The sequence below is a fragment of the Coregonus clupeaformis genome, chromosome 27 (genome assembly GCF_020615455.1).
Source record: "Coregonus clupeaformis isolate EN_2021a chromosome 27, ASM2061545v1, whole genome shotgun sequence".
Taxonomy (NCBI): Eukaryota; Metazoa; Chordata; class Actinopteri; order Salmoniformes; family Salmonidae; genus Coregonus; species Coregonus clupeaformis.
This window is the reverse complement of record NC_059218.1, coordinates 3,488,530-3,514,075: the sequence shown is the minus strand read 5'-3', so window position 1 is coordinate 3,514,075 and position 25,546 is coordinate 3,488,530. Positions and strand designations below refer to the sequence as shown.

At 42.0% G+C, this 25,546-nt stretch overlaps 1 protein-coding gene across 2 annotated transcripts in view; it reads right to left on the bottom strand.

Annotated features, from left to right (window-relative positions):
- LOC121541407 (DENN domain-containing protein 1A-like) overlaps positions 1-25,546 on the bottom strand; it is a 242,331-nt gene that overhangs the window by 100,344 nt on the left and 116,441 nt on the right. For both annotated transcript variants that reach the window (XM_041850396.2, XM_045208002.1), the window contains exon 6: positions 9,167-9,236. In XM_041850396.2, the coding sequence (XP_041706330.2) occupies positions 9,167-9,236 (70 nt within the window). The remainder of the gene's footprint in view (positions 1-9,166; positions 9,237-25,546) is intronic.

Sequence of the window (25,546 nt, the reverse complement as noted above, 5' to 3'; positions counted from 1 at the left end):
TCTTGAGTGACCGAGGTCGTGAACTCTGGAACAAGGTAATAATATTATAGGCTATATTTTGTCAACAACTATATAAATAGCCAAGTTTATTTATTGATGTACAGTTTTCTTTAGACCAACATAGCATTGTTTGAGGACCGGGTCTCCGCTGCATACGGTGACCAATGGTTTGTTTTACAATTCATTTTTATTGTTTTTTTTATGGTACATAATCAGACATATTTTAATATATTTCATTGTCAATAGATATCCCTTTCCTACCCCCTCCTCCAGGTTTGGTTGAATGGACCAACCAGACCCTCAAAACTGCCATGGGTAAGTCCCTTGACGGGTACCAGGAACGGTGGGAGGACAACCTGAAGGTAATTATCTTTGCACACAACAGCATTGTCCAGGCCTCCACCAAGTACTTGCCCTATCGCCTGCTGTACGGCCGGGAGCCGCAGCTGGTGGCATGAGATAAACAATGCAATTGTATATACAATTATATCAAATTATTGCATATACTGCAGTCATTCAAATTTGTGATTGACTTAATGTGTTATTGTTTGTCTATTGCTATTTTTGAATGACATACTTTTAGATCACTGAAACTCCACCTGATGTGGTGGAAGTTGACTAACCAGATCAGAATGCCTTTGAGGACCATGTTCAGGCAGGGCTGATAAGGACGTGGAGGTTTTTGACCAGGTAAAAATGATTGTCAGCTGTTAATATAATTTTTGGCCCTCCAAGAGATATATTTGCATTTATTTCTGTCATCAATCAAGGTGAGACTGAACATCGACAAGGCGCAGGATAAGCAGAAGGAGAGCTACCGGAGGAGAATCAAGAAGGGGACCAAGTGCTTCAACATCCGGGCGAATTACTTGGAAGAAGGACGAAAGGAAGGCGAGACCTGGGAAACCTCATTGCTCTTTTGCTCCTAGCTGGGGTCGTCATCCGTTAAGGTGAATATAAAAAATCTCAGATAATAACTATTTTAATTTGCACAACAAATAACCTGAAGCTAGTTTTAGTTTTCCTAACACTGACATTTTTCTCTTTGTCTTCATAAGGGTTACCTCGGTGGAAGCCAACAATCTTCTTCAGTTGGAGCAGTTGGACGGTCGACCACTGAAAGCCCTGACGCCCTACACTTTGGTGAAGCCCGTGAGACAAAGTATGTTAAGCTTTGGGTGAAATTTGAGAAAGCAAGAAATGGTAGTTATGCTGAGCTCATAAAAATGTACATCTTCAATTTACCTCTCTAAATGACTTTAGGACCATCGACTGTCCGAGCCACCCAGGAGGTATTCCATCCACCAGAGCCAGTGAGTTCAGATCAGTCTGATTCTCTGTGCTTTGAGTCGGAAGGGGACCAGCTTGAGGTAGGCTATACTTTCCAAAACTATTGAAAGTATAACACTGCACTAATCCATCAAATGTTCTCACAGGTGGCTTGTGTCGGACTGGAGGAACGGGCAGGAAAGTCCAGTCACTTGACTAGATGACACTAGTGAGGTTCTCGTCACTAGTATCCAACAGGGGGAAGGTAAGGCCAGCTGCTCTCTGTGGCCGGATGGAGGACCTTCGGGGGGGTCATTCTTCTGTCACACTTCTGGTTAGACAATTTTACAATTGATCATGCTCAAGCTCTTTTGCAGTTGCAGCATCCAGAAGTAGGAGGCCTCCTCGCAGTGGGCGGCATGATCAATTGTAAAATTGCTGTCAGCAGTACCAATACTGGCCCAGGAGTTTGTCCAGAGCATCGCCATGCTGTCAGCAGTACCAACACTGGCCCAGGGGTTTGTCCAGAGCACCGCCATGCTGTCAGCAGTACCAACACTGGCCCAGGGGTTTGTCCAGAGCACCGCCATGCTGTCAAGCAGGACCAACACCGGCCCAGGGGTTTGTCCAGAGCAACACAATGCTGTCAGCAGTACCAACACTGGCCCAGGGGTTTGTCCAGAGTATCGCCGTGCTGTCAGCAGTACCAACACTGGCACAGGGGTGTGTCCTGACAGTCAATCTCAAGGCTAACCACTGGGTCACAGTAAGTAACCTTCACTGCCAGGTAGGTACCCCAGAGTTTCTCTCACAACTCACCCTTCACTTATCTTTTCCAGGGACCTCTGTGACTGTGGAGTGGCCGGCAGTCCAGCAGCAGAAAGGGGGTACAGATTGTGGGCTGTCTGCTATTGCAAACAGTCTTACTCTCTGCAGAGATGAGGAACCATCCATGGCACAATACCATCAGAAATCCACGAGAAAACATATTTTCTCTTGTTTTCAGGCTGGGCACCTGGCACCATTTCCCAGTCCCGATTCCAGTCCCCATCCTGGGTCCAGGCCTCGCTAGGTGTCCACACCCTATACAACAGAGGTCAGCGTCCACTTCTTCTGTCGGAAATATGTGAGAGAAGGTAAGGAGGTGGCCCAGTGCAGGAGATGCGGCAAGCATTTTCATGTGTCTTGTTTATCTCATGTCGTCAATGTGCGTGAATTTGTCTGTCCATCGTCCGTTTTGTCTGATGTTTTCCCCTTCACTGCTTGGCCGGCTCCCCACCTCAAGACGATAGGTATTTTATATATGTAAATTGTATGTTATTGTAAATAACCATAATAATCATTTTGTAATATTGTTTTTAAGTTGTATAAAGATGTGTTTCCTTGCAGACATTGGCTGTGAAGTTGGTAAGTTGGTTGGTAAGTATATAGCACATGTATCTGTCTTGTATTGCAAGTAACATTTACAGCATGTACATATTTGTATATTTTTCCATATGTTTGCTGGTAAATATTTGAAACTTGCAGGAATTGGCTGCAAATGTATACATTTGCATACTAAATGTATTAATTGTAAGCTAAATTTTCAATTGACTGAAATTAACTGTTCAGTTTCCCTGTTCCTTATTGGTCCTTAACCCCTTCTCCCTAGCCATTAATCTGTTGTGCCCAATTCCAAACTTTAGGCCAGGGTTAGTATGGAATTGGACATGTGTTTCTAGTTAGTGTTTGCATATCTGGAGGTTCTAGATTTGTGTACGTAATCTGTCAGAAGTGTCCTGGAGCCCATTACACAGCAGGGTGGAGTCATCACCATATTGCTACACCTATCCAAGCCCCATCAGGTCAAACACTAAAAAAGATAGTGTAGGGGGTTAAAGGCCTGAATTAAACTGGGTAACAAAATATATAATTTAAATAAATTAAAATCTCTCGGCCTGTACCTTGACGTGGTGAGAGGGCTTCCAACTAAACCAGGCCCATGTTATTGAACATTAAGTATCCTTTCTGTTTGCTTTTCCATCCCATCACCCGACTGAGACTGCCTGCCTGTCGAGGACAAGTGACAGGAAGAACTAGCCGCAGCACCTGTCTCTAGATTCTGCCTCTTCACTCTCTCCTCATCCTTTAACTCTTTCTCTCCTCTCCCTCCAGATGAAATTCTGCATCTAGTGACGTCTGATTGCCCAACAATCTGACCATTCATCCCATCCCCTCCTCCATCTCATTACATCATCTAAAGCTACTGTTATTATCATGTTGTCATTATCTGTTAATAAAGTTTGCTAGCCATATCATACTGGGCACATAATATGTGAGATACACAGATGAACTAAAAATACAAGCACTGCAAACACTCAGAACAAAGAGAGCAGCAGTGTATGGACTTCAAGTCCCCCTTCCTAGACTGGCTGCCTGTTGAGAACAAGTGACAGGCAGAACCTTCCAACCACACAGCACCCACCTCTCCATTCCACACACCAGAATTAAGTATTTCAGTCTGATTGCCATGTGAGTGTACAAAAAAAAAGTTGGACAATTTTTTTATGACACGCCTGTACCACAAAAATATGAAAGTTTATATATTTAAATCGTAAATATTGCCAGCTTGGTTTTCACAGCTGTTTCACAAGGTGTTCATTGCTGTAAATTGTAACGTATCCCTTGATGGTATTTGTTAGTTCAACATTATTCATTGTTGTATCCTAGGACCTATAATATGTACATATATATTCTACCACAGGGGTGTACTAATGAGCTATGCGAGATAGAAAAATAATGAATCATAATAGAGGACAACTGAAATAATATTAGAAAAAACAAGGGAAGGGAAGCTCAAAATAAAAACATGCCAGCCAGACAAGCCAGTGTATGAATCAAGCTGATTTGCATATTAATGAATTACTTTGTGATCTGTAAGGTAAGTAACATTAATGTGTCAAGCAGATTACACATTTTCTTTGCTATTTCCGAAACCTAGCAACGTTTAAGACATTGATTTCATGTTGTGGAAATGTTAACAAGGTACCCAAAAGTGGTTTGAAGTAATGTTTTCATCTTATTAGCTAAACAAAACTAATTCAAACAGCAAAAATTATCGCGGAAATCTGCTTTGTTTAACATAGCGGGGATGAAAAGAATGTCATTTAGGCTGTAATAATCACCAAAATTCGACACATTAGGTCATCACACCGTTGATATAGCAACGGACGCTAATAGTTTATTGAATCCCATTGTTACGCAGAGGGGGACACTTTTGAGTGACTGTCAGTGACTGATATAACAAGAGAAAAACTGCCGATACACAACCACATTCTAAAACTGCACCTTGTGTATTCTACTATTCTAACTCTCAACATTAACTTGAGACCCCGACTGAGTTTTCTTTCTTTCTTTAAAAAAAATAAAAATCATCCGCGGGCCTACAAAATGCGGGCCACAGGCAGCCAGTTGCCCATCCCTGGCCTATGGTATCCATTTTACAACATACTCCCAGTATATTGTACCTCATCAACAAAACTTCTCTTTATCCTGTTAATGGCTAAACAAAAACCAAATACTATTTGATGTGGATTCCTTAGACAAATGTGTGATGTCTGGAATAATTATTATGCTACAGTATACTCTCTGTTCACTATCTCCCAGGTATAGGGCTTTGTCTGAGTGCTGAGAGCACAGCGAATTAGAAACATAAACAACAATCCTGCAGGGCTGAGGACTGAACAGCTGTTCGCCAAAGTGCTCTGAATGCATTACTAAAAATACCGGAGTGCCTGTCGATTAAACTCATGCCTTATTCAAGTATTTTTTTGGACAATACACTTTTCACATCAGTATCACTACGTGTGCGGAGAGTAATATGTTTGTTAATATGTTGAGTAGTAATAATAATATTTTATTATTATAGCATTACAGTAAACAGAAAAAGTTGCAGGGGAAATGAGAGTTAAATGTCAATCCATCTCTTTTCTTTTCAAAAGAGGAAAGAAAAGATTAGGAAAAAAACTGTTGCCAGAAGAGAGAGTGGGTGAGAGATGTTTGCCAGTAGGGTGGCAGCTCTGACAGAGGGGACACCACTTTAATATGAGATGGGATTGGCTGTCACGAAAAACACAGGCAAAGACAAAGACGAAGAAAGCTGACAAAGTCTTTCTCCTGCAGTGAACATCGCTGTCTGTCTCTACCTACCTAAAGAGCCTTCAGAAAGTATTCACACTCCTTGACTTTTTCCACATTTTGCTGTTACAGCCTGAATAAAAAAATGTCCGACACACAATTACCCATAATGTCAAAGTGGAATTACATTTTTCAAAATGTTTACATATTAATAAAAAATGAAAATCTGAAATGTCTTTAGACAATAAGTATTCAACCCCTTTGTTTTCGCAAGCCTAAATAAGTTCAGGAGTAAACATTTGCTAAACAAGTCACATAATAAGTTGCATGGACTCACTCTGTGTGCAATACTAGTGTTTAACATGATTTTTGAATGACTACCTCATCTCTGTAAGGTCCCTCAGAAGAGCAGTGAATTTCAAACACATATTTAACCACAAAGACCAGGGAGATTTTCCAATGCCTCACAAAGGAGGACACATATTGGTAGATGGGTAAAAAATTAAAAAAGAAGACACTGAATATCCCTTTGAGCATGGTGAAGTTATTAATTACACTTTGGATGGTGTATCAATACACCCAGTCACTAAAAAGATACAGGCGTCCTTCCTAACTTAGTTGCTGGAGAGGAAGGAAACAGCTCAGGGATTTCACCATGAGGTCAATGGTGGCTTTTAAACAGTTACAGAGTTTAATGGCTGTGATGGGAGAAAACTGAGAATAAATCAACAACATTGTAGTGACTCCAAAATACTAACCTTATTGACAGAGGGAAAAGAAGGAAGCCTGTACAGAATAAACATATTCTAAAACATGCATCATGTTTGCAACAAGGCAAAAAAAGTGGCAAAGCAATTACATTTTTGTCCTGAATACAAAGTAACACATTTCGGGCAAATCCAATAGAACACATTACAGAGTACCACTCCTCATATTTTCAAGCATAGTGGTGGCTGCATCTTGTTATGGGTATGCTTGTAATCGTTAAGGACTGGGGAGTGTTTCAGGAAAATAAATAAATAGAATGGTGCTAAGCACAGGCCAAATCCTAGGGGAGAACCTGGTTCAGTCTGCTTTCCACCAGACACTGGGAGATTAATTCACCTTTCAGCAGGACAATAACCTAAAACACAAGGCCAAAGTTCCTTACTAAGAAGACAATGAATGTTCGAGTTACAGTTTTGACTTAAATGTACTTGAAAATCTATGGCAAGACCTGAAAATGGTTGTCTAGCAATGACCAACAACCAATTTGACAGAGCTTAAAGAATTTCGAAAAGAATAATGGGCAAATGTTGCACAATCCAGGTGTGGAACGCTCTTAGAAATGTACCCAGAAAGACTCACTGTTGTAATCGCTGCCAAAGGTGCTTCTACAAAGTATTGAATCAGGGGTGTGAATACTTTTTCATTCTCAATAAACGTGCAAAGATGTAAAAAATATTTTCACTTTGTCATTATGTGGTATTGTGTGTAGATGGGTGACATTTAAAAAAATATTTAATCCATTTTGAATGCAGGCTGTAACATAACAAAATAAATCAAGGGGTATGAATACTTTCTGAAGGCACTGTACTCTGATTAAGGCCAAAAGCCAAAACTTGTTTTATTAACTTCCACTGTCGTTCAAGAGTTGCTGAATCTCCTCTCTACCTAACTCAATCAAATTCAATCAAATGTATTTAATAAACCCCTTTTACATCAACAGTTGTGATCTATCACCATCAACAAGGTTCACCCTAACCACAATTATCACTATAATTGAAAACAAATCAAATACATTTTTATTGGTCGTGTGCACATATTTTGCATATGTTATCGCGGGTGTAGCAAAATGCTTATGTTCCTATCTCCAACAGAGCAGTAATATCTAACAACACATGCAAATGCAACAAATAAAAATAAAGAAATATAGAAATATTCGAATGAGCAATGTCAGAGTCCAGAAAATAAATATATATGTACAGTGAGGGAAAAAAGTATTTGATCCCCTGCTGATTTTGTACGTTTGCCCACTGACAAAGACATGATCAGTCTATAATTTTAATGGTAGGTTTATTTGAACAGTGAGAGACAGAATAACAACAAAAAAATCCAGAAAAATGCATGTCAAAAATGTTATAAAATAATTTGCATTTTAATGAGGGAAATAAGTATTTGACCCCCTCTCAATCAGAAAGATTTCTGGCTCCCAGGTGTCTTTTATACAGGTAACGAGCTGAGATTAGGAGCACACTCTTAAAGGGAGTGCTCCTAATCTCAGCTTGTTACCTGTATAAAAGACACCTGTCCACAGAAGCAATCAATCAATCAGATTCCAAACTCTCCACCAAAGTTCACAGTTCTCATGAGCGGCAGTGGCCAGCGTGGGCGGCACTGTGTTTTCTCGATGCGGGCGAAGAAGGTGTTTAGCTTGTCCGGGAGCAAGGTGTCAGTGTCCGCGACATGTCTCGTTTTCCCTTTATAATCCGTGATTGTCTCGAGTCCCTGCCACATAAGTCTTGTGTCTGAGCTGTTGAATTGCGACTCCACTTTGTCTCTGTACTGACGTTTTGCCTGTTTGCCTTATAGAGGGCATAGCTGGACTGTTTGTACTCATCCATGTTCCCAGTCACCTTGCCATGTTTAAAAGCGGTGGTTCGGGCTTTCAGTTTTGCCGAATGCTAATTGTCACAGTGGGAACAACATCATCTATGCAGTTCCTGATGAACTCAGTCACCGACTCAGTGAATACATCAATGTTATTCTCAGAGGCAAATCAGAATATATCTCAAAACAATCTTGAAGCCTAGATTCCGATTGGTCAGACCAACGTTGAACAGTCCTTATCACGGGTACTTCCTGTTTAAGTTTCTACCTATATAGGGAGGAGCAGAAATTAGGTGTGATCTGATTTTCCGAAGGGAGGGCGGGGGAGGGCCTTGTAGCTGTCCTGGAAGGGGGAGAAGCAAAGGTCCACAATTCTTAATGAGTGACTAGCGCAGACAATGTGTTGATAAAACTTTGGTAGGGTTTTCCTCAGATGTGCTTTATTAAAGTCCCCAGCTACAATAAATGCCACCTCAGGTTATGCGGTTTCCAGTGTCCAGTGTAGTTCCTTGAGAGCCGCCGCGGTGTCGGCTTGAGGGGGAATATACACATCTGTGATGATGACCGAAGAGAATTCTCTTGGGAGGTAATTGACAGTCAGGTATTCCAGATTGGGAGAACAAAAGGACTTGAGTTCGTATACATTACCACAATCACACTGTGAGTAGTTAATCATGAAACATACACCTCCACCTTTCTTTTTCTTGGAGAGTTCTTTCTTCCTGTCTGCACGATGTACGGATAACCCCATTGGCTGTTTGGACGGGGACAGTACATCTGGAGAAAGCCATGACTCTGTGAAACAGAGTATGTCCAGGGACTGAACATTAACGAGTAACATACTCGTAAGCGGTGGATGGTATGCACGCCTCCTGAGTCGGACTAAAAGCCCACTCCGTATTTCCCTTCTCCATCGGCGGCATCTAGGAGCAGCCCTTGGGATGAGTGGAAATGCCTCTGGGGGTGCGGACAAAGGATCCAATTCAGGTACGTCTTCTGGTCGAAATGCTGGTGAGTGACCGCCGATCTAATATCCCAAAGTTATTTTCGGCTGTAGGTAATAATGCAAGAAACATTCTGAGCAAATAATGTAAGAAATAACACACACACACACACACAAAATACTGCAAACTTGGCTACGAACTGGGTACAGGGCGGCCATGTCTGTCAGCGGCATCTTGTCCACACTGACCTGGCCTTTGATTGTGTAGTCAGCAAGGATATTGAGCAGCTTGTAGAACACCTCAAACCAGGGCAGATAGCTGTAAGAAAAGAAACACAGAGTTGAGAATTTAAGGATAACACTATAAACTGCTGTGTCTAACGTATTATGAATGAATGTACGCCTTCCATCATCATTCCATCCACACGCATCCTTATTCAGAAAAATTCAAAACTAAGAACAGATATAGCCCCTGGTTCACCCCAGACTTGACTGCCCTTGACCAGCACAAAAACATCCTGTGGCGTACTGCATTAGCATCGAACAGCCCCCGCGATATGCAACTTTTCAGGGAAGTCAGGAACCAATATACACAATCATTTAGGAAAGCAAAGGCTAGCTTTTTCAAACAGAAATGTGCATCCTGTAGCACTAACTCCAAAAGGTTTTGAGACACTTTAAAGTCCATGGAGAATAAGAGAACCTCCTCCCAGCTACCCACTGCTCTGAGGCTAGGAAACACTGTGACCACCGATAAATCTACGATAATCGAGAATTTCAATAAGCATTTTGCTACGGCTGGCCATGCTTTCCACCTGGCTATCCCTACCATGGCCACCAGCTCTGCACCCTCCGCTGCAACTTGCCCATGCCCCCCACCACTTCTCCTTCACCCAAATGCAGATAGCTGATGTCCTGAAAGAGCTGCAAAATCTGGACCCCTACAAATCAGCTGGGCTAGACAATCTGGACCCTTTATTTCTAAAATTTGCCGCCGAAATTGTGGCAACCCCTATTACTAGCCTGTTCAACCTCTCTTTCGTATCGTCTGAGATCCCCAGAGATTGGAATGCTGCAGCGGTCTTCAAAGAGGGTGACACTCTAGATCCAAACTGTTACAGACCTATATCCATCCTGCCCTGCCTTTTTTGTGTATGGGTGGTCCTCTGTAGCTCAGCTGGTAGAGCACGGCGCTTGTAACGCCAAGGTAGTGGGTTCGATCCCCGGGACCACCCATACACAAAAAAAAATGTATGCACGCATGACTGTAAGTCGCTTTGGATAAAAGCGTCTGCTAAATGGCATATTATTATTATTATTAAAAATATTTGAAAGCCAAGTTAACAAACAAATCACCAACCATTTCGAATCCCACCGTACCTTCTCCGCTATGCAATCTGGTTTCCAAGCTGGTCATGGGTGCACCTCAGCCACGCTCAAGGTCCTAAACGATATAATAACCGCGATCGATAAAAGACAGTACTATGCAGCCGTCTTTATCGACCTGGCCAAGGCTTTTGACTCTGTCAATCACCACATTCTTATTGGCAGACTAAATAGCCTTGCTTTCTCAAATGACTGCCTCACCTGGTTCACCAACTACTTCTCAGATAGAGTTCAATGTGTCAAATCGGAGGGCCTGTTGTCTGGACCTCTGGCAGTCTCTATGGGGGTGCCACAGGGTTCAATTCTCGGGCCGACTCTATTCTCTGTGTATACAGTGGGGGAAAAAAGTATTTAGTCAGCCACCAATTGTGCAAGTTCTCCCACTTAAAAAGATGAGAGAGGCCTGTAATTTTCAGCATAGGTACACGTCAACTATGACAGACAAATTGAGACAAAAAATTCCAGAAAATCACATTGTAGGATTTTTAATTAATTAATTTGCTAATTATGGTGGAAAATAAGTATTTGGTCACCTACAAACAAGCAATATTTATGGCTCTCACAGACCTGTAACTTCTTCTTAAATAGGCTCCTCTGTCCTCCACTCGTTACATGTATTAATGGCACCTGTTTGAACTTGTTATCAGTATAAAATACACCTGTCCACAACCTCAAACAGTCACACTCCAAACTCCACTATGGCCAAGACCAAAGAGCTGTCAAAGGACACCAGAAACTAAATTGTAGACCTGCACCAGGCTGGGAAGACTGAATATGCAATAGGTAAGTAGCTTGGTTTGAAGAAATCAACTGTGGGAGCAATTATTAGGAAATGGAAGACATACAAGACCAATGATAATCTCCCTCGATCTGGGGCTCCACGCAAGATCTCACTCCGTGGGGTCAAAATGATCACAAAAACGGTGAGCAAAAATCCCAGAACCACACGGGGGGACCTAGTGAATGACCTGCAGAGAGCTGGGACCAAAGTAACAAAGCCTACCATCAGTAACACACTACGCCGCCAGGGACTCAAATCCTTCAGTGCCAGACGTGTCCCCCTGCTTAAGCCAGTACATGTCCAGGCCCGTCTGAAGTTTGCTAGAGTGCATTTGGATGATCCAGAAGAGGATTGGGAGAATGTCATATGGTCAGATGAAACCAAAATATAACTCTTTGGTAAAAACTCAACTCGTCGTGTTTGGAGGACAAAGAATGCTGAGTTGCATCCAAAGAACACCATACCTACTGTGAAGCATGGGGGTGGAAACATCATGCTTTGGGGCTGTTTCTCTGCAAAGGGACCAGGACGACTGATCCGTGTAAAGGAAAGAATGAATGGGGCCATGTATCGTGAGATTTTGAGAGAAAACCTCCTTCCATCAGCAAGGGCATTGAAGATGAAACGTGGCTGGGTCTTTCAGCATGACAATGATCCCAAACACACCGCCCGGGCAACGAAGGAGTGGCTTCGTAAGAAGCATTTCAAGGTCCTGGAGTGGCCTAGCCAGTCTCCAGATCTCAACCCCATAGAAAATCTTTGAAGGGAGTTGAAAGTCTGTGTTGCCCAGCGACAGCCCCAAAACAGCACTGCTCTAGAGGAGATCTGCATGGAGGAATGGGTCAAAATACCAGCAACAGTGTGTGAAAAACTTGTGAAGACTTACAGAAAACGCTTGACCTGTGTCATTGCCAACAATGGGTATATAACAAAGTATTGAGAAACTTTTGTTATTGACCAAATACTTATTTTCCACCATAATTTGCAAATAAATTCATAAAAAATCCTACAATGTGATTTTCTGGATTTTCTTTTCTCATTTTGTCTGTCATAGTTGACGTGTACCTATGATGAAAATTACAGGCCTCTCTCATCTTTTTAAGTGGGAGAACTTGCACAACTGGTGGCTGACTAAATACTTTTTTTCCCCAGAGTACCAATGATGTCGCTCTTGCTGCTGGTGACTCTCAGATCCACCTCTACGCAGACGACACCATTTTGTATACATCTGGCCCTTCATTGGACACTGTGTTAACAAACCTCCAAACGAGCTTCAATGCCATACAACACTCCTTCTGTGGCCTCCAACTGCTCTTAAACGCTAGTAAAACTAAAAGCATGCTCTTCAATCGAACGCTGCTTGCACCCACCCGCCCGACTAGAATCACTACTCTCGGCGGGTCTCTGTGGACAACTACAAATACCTAGGTTCTGGTTAGACCGTAAACTCTCCTTCCAGACTCACATTACGCATTTCCAATCCAAAGTTAAATCTAGAATTGGCTTCCTATTTCGCAACAAAGCCTCCTTCACTCATGCTGCTAAACATGCCCTCGTAAAACTGACTATCCTACCGATCCTTGACTTCGGTGATGTCATTTACAAAATAGCTTCCAACACTCTACTCAGCAAATTGGATGTAGTCTATCACAGTGCAATCTGTTTTGTCACCAAAGCCCCATATACTACCCACCATTGTGACCTGTACGTTCTCGTTGGCTGGCCCTCACTACATATTCGTCGCCAAACCCACTGGCTCCAGGTCATCTATAAATCTCTTCTAGGCAAATCCCCGCCTTATCTTAGCTCATTGGTCACCATAGCAACACCCACCCGTAGTATGCATTCCAGCAGGTATATCTCACTGGTCATCCCCAAAGCCAACACCTCCTTTGGCCACCATTCCTTCCAGTTCTCTGCTGCAAATGACTGGAACGAACTGCAAAAATCTCTGAAGCTGGAGAAACTTATCTCCCTCACTATCTTTAAGCATCAGTTGTCAGAGCAGCTTACCGATCACTGCACCTGTACACAGCCCATCTGTAATTAGCCCACCCAACTACCTCATCCCCATATTGTTATTTACATTGTTATTTATTTTGCTAATTTGCACCCCAGTATATCTATTTGCACATCATCTTCTGCACATCTATCACTCCAGTGTTAATACTAAATTGTAATTATTTTGCACTATGGCCTATTTATTGCTTTACCTCCATAACTTACTACATTTGCACACACTGTATATATATTTTCTATTGTGTTATTGACTGTATGTTTTGTTTATTCCATATGTAACTCTGTGTTTGTTGTTTTTATCGTACTGCTTTGCTTTATCTTGGCCAGGTCGCAGTTGTAAATGAAAACTTGTTCTCAACTGGCTTACCTGGTTAAATAAAGGTGAAATAAAATAAAAATTAATATTATATTATACATTACCCTGTTACCAATTTGTCAAGGGCACCCATACATATTTTTGTGCCCCATTCCATGGAAAGGAATGTGAATAATAGGGGAAGTAGCTTTCATCAAGACAATTATATCTGAGAGCGAGAGAGAAGGGGGGACTGGACACAGTGAGCAGTGGTGTGTCATCTCCAGTGGTTCCTCTACATCAGGGTTTCCCAAACTCTGTGCACGTTTTGTTTTTTCACCTAAGTAGCACTACACAGCTGATTCAAATAATCAACGAATCATCAAACTTTGATAATTTGAATCCTCATTGTAGTGTTTTTGGGGTCCTGAGGACCGGCGAGTTTGGGAAACGCTGCTCTACATGGTCTGGTTCTCACTCACCAAGTCATTCATCTGACAGCAGCTGTGCTTGTGTGTGTGTGTGTGTGTGTGTGTGGCCAGCAATGAGCATTCAGGGGGTATCCTTTAGGAGGCGGGCTCGTCAAGAATACAGAACAGGAGCCGTGCTCTCTCTCTCTTCTTCTCTGGCCCTGAGGGTGACTGGGTGAAAGAGGGAGAGAAGAGAGAGAGGGGAGGGGGGGGATAAGAGGTACAGGGGCTAGAGAGGGGTAAAGTGCAAGGGGTGAAGGGAAGAGAGGGGAGAAGGGGAAGTGAGAAGTGGGTGAAAGGGGAGGGAGGTAGCCAAAGGTGAACGAAAAAGCAGGAGTGCATGAGGAAGGCATATGACAAAAATGTGAGGAAAAACAAGAGACAAACATAAAAAAGACGGGAGGTGGGGATTGAGCGAGACAAAGAGGAGGAGAAATATGTCTGATAGCAGCCAGCAACCATCTCTCTTCCCTCTATTTCACGCTCGCTTTCTCTCTATCTGCCACACGTCTCGGTCCTGCGAGCAAAGTCGTCGAAGTCCTCAGCCTTATTTATAATATCTTGACAAGACACACCAGTGGCTGACGCTTGTTGCTTCGCTGAGTGAGACCGGGACGGGCGGTGTGCTGAAAAAACACAGTTCCCTCATTACGGAGACAGGTTTAACGGGCGAGCCGCTGGCAAGGCTAATTTGACTGGGCCCGTTTGTATTTACATTTGGAGCGACTGGCGAGGTGGCTGATTGTGGGGCTACACCTCCTCGTCGCCTATAATTGCGACCGCCAGTCGGCCGTGAATGTGCCCGCCAAGAGGGGCTCTCTTGCTCATTACCATAGCGGACATTGCCACTAGCTTCACCAACCCACCCTCCCCTACCACCACCCATTCCCCTCGCTTGAGATCCAACGGCTGACACCAACTGACTCCTTGACGAGCCTTTCCTATGACTGTTCCGCGCTCAACCACTTTGTGCTTAATCCTCCTTCGGCCTTCATCCAGGTCGTATTCAAGGATCATATGCCTCTATTGAAATTCTATGCAAAAAAGTGTGGCTTCGGTTAATATCGATACCGAAAACAATGGTGAATAAATTAGTTTAGCCCATCTAGCCATGCAGATCCCCACATCTCAAGTTTTGAGTTGGTTCAAAACAAGACACTCTTGCTCTTTCCATGCTCTGCCAGTATTGGTATACTTTGGTACCTGTCTTGGTACAGATTACCAATAATGTGTTGACTTGACCACTAAAATCTAGATAAACCCTGGGGAACATTTAGTGTATCCCTGGTATCAGGGGTTAATGGCATAAAAGCAACCAAGCAGAAAAACATTTAAATTAATTAGACCAAGCAGATTGTCAGTTCACCCATATAAAAATATAAAAACTAATAGTAAATCTGAGATGGCATTAAGGCCTTACCAGCTACACTATTACCATAAACAAAAACAGGCTGGCTTTACTGGAAAACCCACTTGGGAATGAACCAGCAAACAATTCCTAAATTACCCTGCAGGTGTCTATTGCATTCGTATGTAGGTATAACCAAATGGGTATCAAGTGTGTGTGAGATTCAACACCATATCAGCCCTTCGAGGCATTAGCTCTGGGGGGGATCAGATCTCAAGCGGATCTCAAATGAGATTACACATCACGGCAAACTGCCTCCGCTACACAGAGAGGCTTTCAACAAGTCGGAAAAGTCGGAACTTAAAGTATCTCCAGGTACAGCAGCCTTTCCTGTTGCGTTCTTTCCCTCCCTCCCTTTCGCTGTCCCTCCCTCCCTCCATCCCAGGGAGGCATGGCTGGGCCTAAGCGATCCTGTTACACCACTGACAGTGCTCTCCATTGGCACCGTCTGTCCCAGGGGGGTGAGAGAGGACTGGGGAGGGGGGGACTAAGAGATGAGGCTGCTGCTGGCCTGCTTCAGATTGAGCACACCTTGACTGTGTCACTCAGCGGCAGCGAGAAGCCACCATGCACCGCAGGGAGCGGCGTGGGCAGGGAGGTGTGTGTTTACGGTTTGTGGGAGGATGTGTGTGTGTGCCTGTGAGGGTGTGTGTGTATATCTCTGTCCATGCGCATGTGTCTGTGTCTAGGGAAAAGGCCTGGTTCGAACTTCTCATCGTTCGAACTTCTCATTCTTCTCATACTCCTGAGTGGCGCAGTGGTCTAAGGCACTGCATCGCAGTGCAAACTGTGCCACTAGAGATCCTGGTTCGAATCCAGGCTCTGTCGCAGCCGGCCGCGACCGGGAGACTCATGGGCGGCGCACAATTGGCCCAGCGTCGTCCAGGGTAGGGGAGGGAATGGCCGGCAGGGATGTAGCTCAGTTGATAGAGCATGGCGTTTGCAACGCCAGGGTTGTGGGTTCGATTCCCACGGGGGGCCAGTATAAAAAAAATATGTATTCACTAACTGTAAGTCGCTCTGGATAAGAGCGTCTGCTAAATGACTAAAAATGTAAAATGTAAAAAGCTGAAGCCACATAGAATACGAATCCGTTTCTCCCCAGTGACTTTAACCATGGTTCTGGACCAGCTTCTGAATCTGTTTACAGAAGTGTTTTTTTTAAATCATATACAAAGCTGCAAGGTGATCTGGTTGGGTCTACGTATAAAAAAAAAAAAAAAAGATACGCTAAAATATGCTATGCATTTTTTAATTGTGAGAAAAATAGGAGGATTTTAGTAAGGAGGGTACAAGGTTAGTATGTGACCTGCATGTGCAACGGCAGCCAATTCTGTTCTGGGTGCAGAGTTTATGTACCGTCGGCCGCTCGCGGGTCCTTTAATATTCTGCATTTCATTAGCCCAGATGAGCGCTAAACATCCTTGACTCTGCAAGGGGGATCAGTGTTGGGAGCTAGGATTATTCCGAGCTGCACATCACACCACCTTGTCCTCTCCCTTTCCTCCCCTCCACAGCTACTGCCTCCTAATGAGGCCTGGCCTCATTTCTCATGAATGTAGTGGCGAGCATCAACAATGGCCCATGATAGAAATGCAGTAGGGTTATGATAGGTATGGCCAATGATCACTGGAATACAAAGAGCCGCAGTGGTGGAGTAGTATGATATGGCGAACCAAATCCTAATGTGCAGCCTGGTATCAGAATATATGTGTCACTTGGTGATGCTTTTGCAAAAAATATGCATGACAATGGGCGTCAATGAGCTTTGCAGCCAACCATTGTTTGGTTGATCGTTTGAGTCTGTGTGAGGCGCAAACATAAAATCTGACAGTTCATTATTAACGCCATCCTCGTTGTTTGTTGAATTTGACTAGTAAGAAAGTCTCTATTCCTGGATTTAAGGATGGATGGACAACATGTGCAGTATTTATATGGGTGACTAGTTTATTTGAGTAGGGACAGATGCAGTAACATTGACATTGCAATTTACAACAGTAATATGCATTGCACCATAACACGTTAGCTTGCGCTAATTTACTGTGCCCGTCCCTAGATAGACAGTAACATGACAAGAAAATCCAGAAAAGAAAGAAAAAACAATGAAAAAAGTGAATAAATAATGAACAAAATATAAACACAACATGCAAGAATTTCAAAGATTTTTGTGAGTTACAGTTCATATGAGGAAATCAGTCAATTGAAATAAATAAATTAGGCCCTAATCTTTTACATGACTGGGAATACAGATATGCATCTGTTGGTCACAGATACATAAAAATAAAAAAAAGTAGGGGCATCAAATCAAATCACATTTTATTTGTCACATACACGTGTTTAGCAGATGTTATAGCGGGTGTAGTGAAATGCTTGTACTTTCAGAAAATCAGAAAACCAGTCAGTATCTAGTGAGACCATAATTTGCCTCATGCAGCACAACACATCTCCTTCATATAGAGTTGATCAGGCTGTTGATTGTGGCCTGTGGAATGTTGTCTCACTCCTCTTCAATGGCTGTGGGAAGTTGCTGGATACTGGCGGGAACTGGAACACGCTGTCGTACACATCGATCCAGAGCTTCCCAAACATGCTCAATGGGTGACATGTCTGGTATGCAGGCCATGGAAGAACTGGGACATTTTGAACTTCCAGGAATTGTGTACAGATCCTTGCGACATGGGGCTGTGCATTATCATGCTGAAACATGAGGTGATGGCTGCGGATGAATGGCACGACAATGGGCCTCAGGATCTCGTCACGGTATCCCTGTGCATTCAAATAGCCATTGATCAAATGCAATTGTGTTCATTGTCCGTAGCTTATGCCTGCCCATACCATAACCAAGAGTGTGCAAAGCTGTCATCAAGGCAAAGGGTGGCTATTTGAAGAATCTCAAATATAAAATGTATTTTGATTTGTTTAACACTTTATTGGTTACTACATGATTCTATATGTGTTAAGTTGATGTCTTCACTATTATTCTAATAAAGAAAAACCCTTGAATGAGTAGGTGTGTCCAAACTTTTGACTGGTAGTGTACACATAAACAATGAAAACAAATGACAAAACATACAGTTTCACAAACACAGTCCCAAACCAAGCCCAGCCCAAGACTAAAATACCCAGCACAATGGAAAATAGCCATTGCCCTCTAGTCCAGAACCTGGCATTATCCGTGTCCAGAAACCCTGTTAAGAGGTCTATAACTGATCACGTTGGCAGCAATTTGAGCCAGGCTTTTACTTTAACCAGAGAAGGTTGACTAAGCGACTGTACATCAGAACTCTACAGTTACCAATATTCAATGTCAAGCATGAGTTATCAAGCCATTCTACAATTGAAACCATATGTTGTGTCAACACATCAGTAGGGACATCAAATGTTCAGCCTGCTGCAGATACCCTATGGATGCTCTAGTCTAGTTAAATTGTGCTTAGGAGCATTGTTTTACTGTCTTCATGGTTAAAGTAGGAAGAAATAGATGTCATTGTTGTAAACATGTGTGAGTGTGCTACATTTACTATCATCATATATTAAAATATTGAATTACTTTGACATATTTAATTATGTTATATTACACAATCCCTATGGTGGACAGAACGTGTTACTACATTACACAGACTAACGTTTTCACCACACAACAATTACTGGAAATACACATCCTTTTTACCTCAGATTGGTGATGTTAGTATTAAAGTTTATAGTCATCACGATATCACAAAATCTATTGCTTAAAAAAAATCTATTTCTTTGGTTTATTACCAGTGTTTTTGTGATATGCGCCTCCCATAATTAATGGATTTGAGGGTTAAGCTATAATTCAAAATACAAGTAATCTGAACACAAGATGTGAAATGTATGTGTAGGGAGTAACTTTTATGTATTGGTCTTCAAACTATCACAACTTATTTAAGCATATTGATTATGAATTTGGACATCTTAAACCTGTGTTTTGACACTCGGCCAGAAATCAGAAAGCCATGACAACAGAAAGCACCAACAGTATCATTTCAATGTTCAATGTTTTAAGAATATAAATGGCACTTTTAACATAATTTTCCTACAGGATTCTACTTTATCAGGTGAAAACTACTGAATGTGCCAAAAAACATGCTATGATTTATTGATTTCGATGATATTAGTGAAATCCTGAAAATATGTTTGTCCTGGCTAACATCAGTAACCACAAGACATGTTTTTCCTACCGCATAAACTACAGTGTCGTCAGCATAGATCTGAATACTAGCCACTGGACACACATCAGGCAGATCATTTATGTATAAACAACAACAAAAAACTAGAACCAATCCTTGTGGGACACCCATTCTGCTTTTCAGGGCTACAGACCTTATGTTATTGATCACTACACTTTGTTCCCTGTTCTTGAGATCAAATCATCTTAGTGCTTTGTTAGAAATGTTTTACCTTGAAGGTTTTGAGACCAGGATGCTGTGATTAAAGGTGTCAAAAGTGCTGCTTAAATCGAGAAAAATAACGCCAACCATATTGCCTTGGTCCAATCAATGTTTAAAACTATCTATCAGAAAACAGTTCGCTGTTTCTGTTGAGTGTTTACGTTTAAAGACAAATTGCTGTGAATGCAGGAATTGATTATCCTCCAAGTAGGCCATTAAATGCTCTGCAACAACTTTCTCCAACACTTGTGATAGAACTGGAAGAATGCCAATCGGCCTATAGTTACATGCCTAGTCGACTTCATCCGATTTAATAATGGGCGTTACCAGTGCCCCCTCTGGAAACTGTGTAGTTCTTATTGACAGATTTATCAGGTGGGTGAGAGGCTTGACTGTATTTGTCACTGTATTTCTTAAATAGTACTGTCTAGGCCGCCCGAGTTGCACAGCGGTCTAAGGCACTGCATCGCAGTGTTGAGGCGTCACTACAGGCTGGGGTTCGATCCCAGGCTGTTTCACAGCCGGCCGTGACCGTGAGTCCCATAGGGTGGCGCATAATTGGCAGAGCGTCGTCCGGGTTAGGGGAGGGTTTGGCCGAGGGGGGGGCTTTCCTTGACTCATCGCGCTCTAGCGACTCTAGTGGCAGGCCAGACACCTGCAAGCTGACTTCAGTCGTCAGTTGAACGGTGTTTCCTCTGACACATTGGTGCAGCTGGCTTCCAGGTTAAGCGAGAAGGTGTTAAGAAGCAGCGTGGCTTGGTGGGTCATGTTTCGGAGGACACATGACTCGACCTTCGCCTCTCCCGAGCCCGTTGGGGAGTTGCAGCGATGAGACAACATTGTAACTACAAATTGGGTATCACGAAATTGGAGAGAAAAAGGGGGTAAAATAAAAAAATACTTTCTAAATTAAGATTTCTGCATGACCTACAGTAAGACTTCTCTGTAATTTCAACAGTAAAACACTCTAGAATGCACAGTAAAATACCATACATGTGTTTTACAGCATTAATGCTGTCGATTGCACTGCATTATGGGTAAAATACTGCTATTAACTGTAATTGGAAACCTCCTGCAATATCTTTACAGTAATAGCTTATGCCTACTGTAGATTCAAATGATCAGTTTCAGGCGCAACCTCATACTGTCGAGACACATGAAGCTCAGACTATTTTAGAAAATATCTTCTTGAAGTGGTTGTGAAGTGGAATAATATTTTCAGCAGCTGCTGGGTAGGTACCTTGACTGGTTTTTTTTTATTTGTTTTTTTGTTTTTTTATCTATGGGTTAGATCAGCTTAATATTGCAGATAGATTGTAACTTCCATCAATGTAATTGTCTGCATCACTTCCAATCCCCCATGTTTTTTATATATATACTCCCCTTTATTACTTTTCAACCCCGCCATCCTTTCCCTACTTGGGGTAAATTAGTGAACAACAATGCTTAGGCCTCTACTTCCAGCTTATACTTACTATCTACATTTTATGGACACAGTCAATTTTACAATAATTATATTTTATTTGTTTTTGCTCCTGAACTACTTCTACTCTCAACCTCTCCGATCATTTTCATGATGTCCATCCGGTTTGCTTCTACAGTGGGGAGAACAAGTATTTGATACACTGCCGATTTTGCAGGTTTTCCTACTTACAAAGCATGTAGAGGTCTGTAATTTTTTATCATAGATACACTTCAACTGTGAGAGACGGAATATAAAACAAAAATCCAGAAAATCACATTGTATCATTTATTTGCATTTTATTGCATGACATAAGTATTTGATACATCAGAAAAGCAGAACTTAATATTTGGTACAGAAACTTTTGTTTGCAATTACAGAGATCATACGTTTCCTGTAGGTCTTGACCAGGTTTGCACACACTGCAGCAGGGATTTTGGCCCACTCCTCCATACAGACCTTCTCCAGATCCTTCAGGTTTCGGGGCTGTCGCTGGGCAATACAGATTTTCAGTTCCCTCCAAAGATTTTCTATTGGGTTCAGGTCTGGAGACTGGCTAGGCCACTCCAGGACCTTGAGATGCTTCTTACGGAGCCACCCCTTAGTTGCCCTGGCTGTGTGTTTCGGGTCATTGTCATGCTGGAAGACCAAGCCACAACCCATCTTCAATGCTCTTCATGAGGGAAAGAGGTTGTTGGACAAGATCTCGCGATACATGGCCCCATCCATCCTCCCCTCAATACGGTGCAGTCGTCCTGTCCCCTTTGCAGAAAAGCATCCCTAAAGAATGATGTTTCCACCTCCATGCTTCACGGTTGGGATGGTGTTCTTGTGGTTGTACTCATCCTTCTTCTTCCTCCAAACACGGCGAGTGGAGTTTAGACCAAAAAGCTCTATTTTTGTCTCATCAGACCACATGACCTTCTCCGAGCAGGGGGACCTTGCGTGCGCTGCAGGATTTTAATCCATGACGGCGTAGTGTGTTACTAATGGTTTTCTTTGAGACTGTGGTCCCAGCTCTCTTCAGGTTATTGACCAGGTCCTGCCGTGTAGTTCTGGGCTGATCCCTCACCTTCCTCATGGCCATTGATGCCCCACGAGGTGAGATCTTGCATGGAGCCCCAGACCGAGGGTGATTGACCGTCATCTTGAACTTCTTCCATTTTCTAATAATTGCGCCAACAGTTGTTGCCTTCTCACCAAGTTGCTTGCCTATTGTCCTGTAGCCCATCCCAGCCTTGTGCAGGTCTACAATTTTATCCCTGATGTCCTTACACAGCTCTCTGGTCTTGGCCATTGTGGAGAGGTTGGAGTCTGTTTGATTGAGTGTGTGGACAGGTGTCTTTTATCCAGGTAAAGAGTTCAAACAGGTGCAGTTAATACAGGTAATGAGTTGAGAACAGGAGGGCTTCTTAAAGAAAAACTAACAGGTCTGTGAGAGCCGGAAATCTTACTGGTTGGTAGGTGATCAAATACTTATGTCATGCAATAAAATGCAAATTAATTACTTAAAAATCATACAATGTGATTTTCTGGATTTTTGTTTTAGATTCCGTCTCTCACAGTTGAAGTGTACCTATGATTTTAAAAAATTACAGACCTCTACATGCTTTGTAAGTAGGAAAACCTGTAAAATTGGCAGTGTATCAAATACTTGTTTTCCCCACTGTATATGCCATATCTTTCTAACTGTGCTCTTTCCCAAAAGCTCCCAACATACAACCTATATACTTATTATGGACACAGTATGCTTACATTATTAGTTATCTTGTTATTATTTGTTGTTATTTGTTATTAGTCCCATCATTCAACGCCATTCAACACCTCCCATCTATCTCTTAACACCATCCATATAGGATTTCTATTTTTAAACTGTACTGTGATGTTTTACAAATGTTCTGAACCTTTCTATTCTCATTGCTTCTACAGATTGTGAATTAAAAATAAACATTTTTGCTAAAAGTATTATTATATTATTGATCGATTGACTATGACTTTTCAGATCACCCAGTAATGCTATCTGCAAGGTTAGTTCCAGGTAAATATTGCAATCCTTTAGCCATTCCTGGACCTGTGTCCAAAATCAAGCTACAAATGGACAGAACCAAAACAAATTATCTAATGATTCTGTCTCTTCACAGCAAAATCTGCAGAGCTGGGAAGATTGTATCCCCCATATAAATAACATTCTATTGGTAGCAATAATTTTATATAATAATTTAAATTGAAAGATTCTAATTTTTGAATCCGGTGTTGTTTTGCGTGTCAGTTCATAAACACTATGCCATGGGATCGGTATGTCAAAAATCTCTTCCCAACTATTTTGCAATCTATATGGGAAAGCTGTCAATCCTTTGGTCCTTAAATGAAACTGATATATTTTTTTATTTATCACAGTTTTCCTTAACCAATTATGTTCTTTAATGCAAGGCAAGTTCCTTACTTTCTCCCCCTTCCACTTTCCTCTTCCATTTTTGCGGTAAGGCTGCAATTATTTGGTTGTAATTTTGGGCAGAGCAGACATTTCCATATGTTTTTGTTAGCTGCATGTGCGACATAACTCCACCAGTCCTACCGATGATATCATTTACGAAGATTGTACCTTGACTTGTTTATAAGTATATTTATTGCTAGCCAACGTTGAATTGTACGTTGCATATTATTAGCTAGTTCAAGTTGACACAAGCCATTTAGGTCTACTTTCTTGCAGTTTAAAAGATATGACCAATATATTACCGGCACAGCATTTCTTTTTTTTCTTCCGATTCACGGGCCGCATTTTAAAATATGGCCTAAAACTCATATCTCAATTTTTTCAAACTTATGGGCAATTCACAATATAGTGTGTATCTCTTTATTTTTAAAAAATGTTTTCTCTAAATAAGCTTTGTTGTACAATTAAAGGTCAAATACACTGCATTTAAAATGGTCAGCAATAATCTAATGAATTCAGAGCTTGTGAAATTATACCTAGGCTGAATATATGCCTTCCACAACCATAAGACCCACTAATAATTTAATTATTTTATCAAAATAGTTGTAACTGCTTTTTTTTTGCAATAATCACTGATCTGGCTTTCAGGTCTGTCTATATAAATGCACTTTTTGTTACAAATGTAACCAGAACCATGCATAATGCACATTCACAAATAATGTAGCAGGCATTATAGAACATGAACACCGGTCTCATAAACAGTCTCTCGAGCACAAGCCAACATGCTAGTGAGTGGCCAGCTAGTATTTATTTTTCAAGCTTATCCAACTTGGATCTAGGTATAATTTCACAAGCCCTGAATTCAGCTAACAAGGCAAAACAGTTGAATTGTTATGAGCACAACCTTCTGTCTGTCTCCAACTGTTTGAACAGCATGCTATCCTGTCCACTTTGTTCAGATGTTGAAATCAAGTGGCCTACCTTATTTCTCAGAATGAGAATGAGTTGCCAATTCCTTATATAATTGTTTTATGCTTATTTCACATTTATAAAACACAATCATCCAAACAGCTAGCATAACAATCTTTATTTGACAAAAATGCTGCTAGCGATACGTGGTACCATAATGCATGCGTGACAAACTGAGCATTAATTTTCCAGAGAGAATGTTCATTGGTACATTCATTTTAGTAGTGTCTGCTCTGGAGTTGAAACAAACAGCATATGGTTTGAAAGGTTAACTTCTCCTCTTTACAGTAAAATAAGGCCTCCATGTTTTTCTATGCACTTATTTTGAACCTAAGCTTGTCGCCTGCCTCCCCGCCTTTGGGACAATGACTCCCATTGTTAGGGCGGAGACATGAGCATCTCGTCATTATATACAGATCTCTGGTGTAAATGGGAAGGTGCCCAGCACAGAAGGAGCGAACGAGACATTTTACATTTTACATTTTAGTCATTTAGCAGACGCTCTTATCCAGAGCGACTTACAGTTAGTGCATACATAATTTTTTTATACTGGCCCCCTGTGGGAAACGAACCCACAACCTTGGCGTTGCAAACGCCATGCTCTACCAACTGAGCTACATCCCTGCCGGCCATTCCCTCCCCTACCCTGGACGACGCTGGGCCAATTGTGCGCCGCCCCATGGGTCTCCCGGTCGCGGCCGGCTATGACAGAGCCTGGATTCGAACCAGGATCTCTAGTTACACAGCTAGCACTGCAATGCAGTGCCTTAGACCACTGCGCCACTCGGGAGATACGAGACCAAAAACACAACATGAGAACAAGCGGACATAAACGCTCATAAAAACTTGATTCTGCAATGCAGGCATTTGGAATATCGCGCAAAAACATGAATTTGAATTAATCCAATTAATTTGATATATCGCCCAGCCCTAGTTTGAAGTAGAAGTATCTAGCAGTTTTATTTGTATTTGATCAATTATGACTCAATT